The 6,000-nt window shown below is 44.0% G+C and overlaps 1 protein-coding gene across 1 annotated transcript in view; it reads left to right on the top strand.

The window, feature by feature from the left end:
• The window catches only part of CATSPERB (cation channel sperm associated auxiliary subunit beta), a 61,114-nt gene that overhangs the window by 47,004 nt on the left and 8,110 nt on the right, over positions 1–6,000 (top strand). The window contains exon 19 of the mRNA XM_042438664.1: positions 2,001–2,101. Within this exon, the coding sequence (XP_042294598.1) occupies positions 2,001–2,101 (101 nt within the window). The remainder of the gene's footprint in view (positions 1–2,000; positions 2,102–6,000) is intronic.

Below are 6,000 nucleotides of genomic sequence, written 5' to 3'. Positions count from 1 at the left end.
CAGGGTTTTGGGCGGGTTATATATTTATATAATAAATTCAATTATAAAATAAATAAATATATAATAAATTCATTTTAAAAGAAAAGTGACAGTTGCTAGAGCAGAAATGAAAGCAACTATTGCATTTTATGCCAGCTTGCATTAGTACTAAGAACCTGTTCATCCAAATATGCTCTGGAAATTTTATTTATTTTCCCCTGGACATCAGAAGAAATTGTGCAGATATTTCCAGTGGGCAGCCCAAATAACCAAACTCAGGAAAGTTCTCAAGATGTAAGAGCAAGTTAGCAATTGTCTGTCCAATATCTACCACCCAGTTGAGATAAAGTTTGGTTAGAATCTCTTTGTATACTCTTTGTACAGTCAGCCATTCCTATCCGCAGGCTTGTGTGTGGCCCCACCCCATTCTCCTCAGTGGTGGAACAGTACCTCCACAGATATGAAAGGCCAACTGTATACCTTTCCCCAGTACACACAATTATCTAATAGTGACATGGGTTGGGGAAATGGATGATGATGATGACGACGACTGGACCATAGGGTTGGAAGAGACCTTGAGGGCCATCCAGTCAAACCCCCTACCATACAAGAATACATAATCAAAGCTCCCATGACAGATGACCATCAGCTTCTGTTTAAAAACCTCCAAAGACGGAGACCCTGCCACACTCATAGGGAGTGTGTTCCAGTGGCGTCCCTGCCTGCGGTGTCACCTGATGTGGGGAGGTGGGGCTTCTGGGGCAGAAACCAAAACAGCACTCCCCCCCAACCCGCTGCCATGGCACATAGGATGGTGCTGTGGCACGCTTGGCCCTCTCAGCAGCCCCCCTGGCCTTCTATGGCCATGGTTGCACAGGACCCAGAAGGCAGTCACCCACTCCGACAGGGGTGTACTACCCCATTGGGTGACACCCCCCTCTGGTGTGTCACCTGGTGTGGTCTGCACCATCACACAGACCTAAGGGATGCCACTGGTTTGTTCCACTGTTAAACAGCTCTGGTGATGATATTTATATCCCAGTTTTTTTCCTCCAACTGGGACTCAAAATGGCTCACAATTTAAAAGAACAAAACAGTTAAAACATACAAAAATATAACATTAAAATAGAATTCAACTATTTGCAGTATTAAAACAAGTCAATTTTATTAAAAGAATGAAACAATTAAAAAGATAGAAAAGTTATTTTAAACAATGTGAAGTTGAAGGCTTTCACAGCCCGCATCCATAGTTTTTTGTGGGTTTTTTTGGGCTATGTGGCCATGTTCTGGAATAATTTATTCCTGATGTTTTGCTTACATCTGTGGTTGGCATCTCTGGAGGGTAGTGGGGGGGGGGGTATATATACTGTGTGACCCTTGGTTGCAAGGAAGTGATTTACATGTTAATCTGTGTTGGTCTGTTGTTGAATGGCAAGGCCTCAGGGTAGGAGGATATGTAAGGAGGATTTGTGTCTATTTAATTAGTGATCCATTGTTTCCTGGGAAACCCCTTGACCCTTTCTGATATTTATTTGCATGTGCTGAGTCTTGATTATGGTGTTTTTCAGGATTGGTAGCCAAACGTTGTTACTTTCAGGATTTCTTCTTCCCTGTTGAAGTTGTCTAGGTTTTTGTGGATTTCAGTCAAGACTCAGCACATGCAAATGAACTTCACCCAGGGTCAGGTAGCTTCCCAGTAGACAACCCTAACAATAGTTGTGATGGCACCTTGACCATCACTAAGCACAGTTAATCTAAAGTAGAATTTCACCTTAAAGTTTGCTACATCCCTCCTCCTTCACCGTTTCATAACAGTTTATCACTGTGATCCAAAAAGCTTTCATGGAAGAATATTTGTCTGTAGAAATGCAATTCAAGATGTCATGCAGAGATTCTGCAGAAATCATTGTCAGTTAAAGTGTAATGTTTCACAATACACACATTTCCCTAGTCTGTTTTTTGGGTTACAGTTTCCAAATAAAAACAGAATTTGGAGAAATACATGTTTAAATATGTTCCAGGTCCAAATGTAACATCGAGTACAAAAAAAATGAAAAGGCTTTTGGAGGATACCCTTCCTACTGAGCTGCATAATCCAGATGGCCTCACCATAAGCATAACAGTAAGTTTCTAATTAAATTAATATTTTGGTCAGAAATGTCAAAACATGAGTGCCCAAACCCTGAAACTCCTCTGATCTGAAACTGTCTCCATTTGTCATTGAAGAATATTCCTATGACCTCAAAAAATAAAATGTGACATAGTTGCCGGTAAAATTGCTTTTAATAATCCAGTCATTTCCTCAGTTACTAGAAATAGTAATATTTCTGATACATTCAAAATGACACCATCATTTAATTTATTTCCCTACTGAAAATGAATAAAGAATCTTGCACTTTAGAAATCTAATATGCAAAGGGACCTTGTAGCACCTTTGAGACTAAGGCCTGTTACAGACCTTTGGGCGGTCTTGGGCCGCTGCCGGTTGCAGTGTGGGAAAGCCGCTGCAGCCAAACCGTGCGACTCCCCCGCGCTGTAAAAAAGGAGCACGAAAATCGCGCTCCTTCCGGCAACCCGGAAGAGACGTCGCAAGTGCCAAAGCGCGCACTCGCGACGTCTCTTCTGGGTTTAGACGTCCGGACGCTGAGCGTCCGTTACGTCAAGATGGCCGCACCCGTCTGTATAGGGCGCCGCCATCTTGCCGTACGGAATACGCACATCCGGAAGCGCCGCCCCTCACACGTATTCCTGGCGCAACGACGGCGCCGCTTAGGCCTGTCTGTAAGGCACCTAACTGAAATAAAGAAGTTGGTAGCATGAGCTTTTGTAGACTTAAGCCTACTTCCTCAGATGCATGTAAGCTTAAGTCTTCAAAAGCGCAACTTCTTTCTTTCAGTTAGTCTCAAAGGTGCTACATACCCTTTGCATACTGATTTTCCAGACTAACATGGCTATACCTTTGAATTTAGAAATCTAAGGTACCCACCATATTGAATAGAATCAGCCTGCTCAATATTTAGTTTTCTATATGCAGAGATTTTATATGTGAGGTAAGATTTCATTATGCACATTTGCCCTTTCTATTAAAAATTGTTTAGATTTGCTAAGACATCAGTTGTGAAAAGGAACAAAGCATCACTGTGGCATTCCTCCTTTTTTGTCCTTAAAGTAGCAGCTGTACTATATATTTTTAAAAATCAAATACTAGTGTTAACCCACATTTCAACCCCCAAACTAAACCTTCTATATTTAATAACAACTTCATATTAAAAAGGGGCTCTGATGAAAGGTGACCTCTAAATAACCTAGGATTGCTCCAGAGCAAGTAGCTGGCCCTGAGACAAGTTGGAGCCAGCCAAGGAATGATCCGGACACACATCGCAATAGATCACAAAGACATCAGCATAATCCCTTTGATCAATAGAGGAGTTGATGGGAGTCCAGCAGGAGTTGATGGGAGTCCAGCAGAGGAAGATGGTGGTACTTGTAAAAACAAAGATCTTTCTTGCCAAGGTGTGCGTTTGCCCTTTGTTTTAGGAAGTAACTCCCATCTCCAAAAATCTACAGCTTTCAGCTTTTAGTCTGAGAACATTTACTGTAGTTGTCCAAGAATGCTGCCAACACACACTCACATGGCTGATAAGAGCCTGCTTGGCAAAAGGTAAATACGCCAAGCTGCCAAGAAGCTGTTCTTCCAGCAACAGTGCCAAATGAAGTCTGAAGAGAATAAGCCACAAGCCAGTCGAAAGTTCAGGATTATAGAGACCAATACTACCAGTCCAGTCTGAGGTCAAGAATACCAGAGGGTTTGTCAGTGAGTCCGGTCCGAGGTCAAGGATTCCAAGACAGTCAAAGGTCTAGGAGGCAAGGAGTCAGATCCAGCAGCATTCACTAATGAGAACAAATAGTCTCTGACAAGGGAGCTCAGTGTCTGCCAGGTGTCTTATATCTGGCTCCTTTATCACAGTTGCTGATTGCCTAATGAGCGTTTCTCAGCAAGTCCCTTGGAACGCCAAAGGCATACCCTTTTTAAGCTCCTCTGGCTAAAGGTAGGAACCTCAATGCTCTGCTGCTCTATTTCTCCCAGGTCTGGCACTTCTACTGGGGCAAGGCTGGGCTGCTGAGCCTCAGGCTCCACTGGAGGAGATCCCACAGAGTCTGGCTGAGCTGGCTGAGCCAAATCCACTGGGGCTGGGAGAGCAGAGCTGAGACCTGGCAGGGCAGAACTGAGGCCTGCACCTGAGGAGCTGAGTCCTCCCCACCATCCTCCGAGTCCTCCTCACGGCTGGCCCTGACAGTAGCCATCTATCTTTTATCTAAACAATCATGGACACATCTACTACAGTTCCCATCTGATGTTCCTTCCAGGAAAACAATCTGGCATATAGAGAATCCTTTCAAGTCTTTCATGTCTGCCTTCAAGACACGTTTCACCATATAAATGGACACGGGAAGTGTGTCCCTGTTAGTGCTTTTGGACATCTCAGCAGCTTTCGATACCATTGACCATGGTATCCTTCTGGAACGCCTGAGGGAGTTAGATATCGGGGGCACTGCCAGTGGTTCCGTTCCTACCTCTTGGGTAGATTCCAGATGGTGCAGCTGGGGGACGTTTGCTCTGATAAAAAGGCGCTTACATCTGGCATCCCTCAAGGAACGATTCTGTCCCCCATTCTATTTACCATTTACATGAAACCGCTGGGAGAGATCATCCGGAGACACAGGGAGCGGTTTTATCAGTACGCTGATGACACTCAAATATGTTTCTCTGTGTCCCCGACTGATACAGTAACTAGGGATGGCATCTCTCCTCTAAATGCCTGCTTGGAGTCGGTAATGGGCTGGATGAGGGAAAACAAACTCAGTGTGAATCCAGAGAAAACGGAAATACTGGTGATAGGCTCCTCGGGTCTGGGTGGTGAGATATGCCACCCGGTCCTGAACGGGGTCAAGCTCTCCTTGAAGGACTCGGTCCGCAGCTTGGGAGTGCTCCTGGACTCGTCTCTCCAACTGACATCTCAGGTGGATGCAACGGTCAGGAGCGCTTGTTATCAGCTTCGGCTGATACGCCAGCTGCATCCCTACCTGGACCGGAGGGACCTTGAAACTGTAGTACATGCTCTGGTAACCTCTCGATTGGATTTCTGCAATGTGCTCTACATGGGGCAACCCTTGTACCAAACCCAGAAGCTACAGTTAGTGCAGAATATGGCAGCGAGATTGGTCGCTGGTTGTTCCAGGTCTAACCATATAACACCCATCTTGAAAGATCTTCATTGGCTGCCTATTCACTTCCGGGCTCAATACAAGGTGTTGATAATGACCTATAAAGCCCTAAATGGCTTGGGCCCAGGGTACTTGGAGGACCGCTTCTCCCTATATAATCCACCCCGCACACTCAGGTCAACAGGGATGAAATTGTTGGAGGTCCCAGCGACACGCTAAGCGAGGACCTCACAGAGGGCATTCTCTATCGTGGCCCCCAGATCTTGGAATAGTCTCCCAGATGAGCTCCGCTCCACCACAACTTGAGCTCTTTTTAAAAAGAACCTGAAGACATATTTCTTTTCTCAAGCCTTCCCACCATGAAAAATCATTTTTCCCCTTATCCCTTTTCATTGATGACCCGGAATGTATATATCGACTTCCCCTTCTATCTGGCCCTTTGTTGTTAGTATTGCTATGTTGTTTTTAATGCTGTTGATTTTATTGGTATGTTTTTTATATATAATTGTTCGCCACTTTGATCAAAATTTTGGAAAAGCGGGTTACAAATAAATTATATTATTATTATTATTATTATTATTATTATTATTATTATTATTAAATACTGGGCACCAGCCTCCTGCTTTTTCAGTTTAGTTGTAAGTAGGCAGCCATGCTGTCAGTTTGTATCTAGAGTCCTTCAATAATCAGCAGCACCCCACTTTCCAATGTGGCTATTGAGTCAATTGAAATTATTACAGTACATTTGTTCCCAGCATAGATGTGAGATGTCTCCTTAAGAAGATGAATCTTACT

The sequence above is a fragment of the Sceloporus undulatus genome, chromosome 1 (genome assembly GCF_019175285.1).
Source record: "Sceloporus undulatus isolate JIND9_A2432 ecotype Alabama chromosome 1, SceUnd_v1.1, whole genome shotgun sequence".
NCBI classification, from domain to species: domain Eukaryota; kingdom Metazoa; phylum Chordata; class Lepidosauria; order Squamata; family Phrynosomatidae; genus Sceloporus; species Sceloporus undulatus.
The sequence above is the reverse complement of the archived record's forward strand: the minus strand, read 5'-3'. Positions and strand labels throughout refer to the sequence as shown.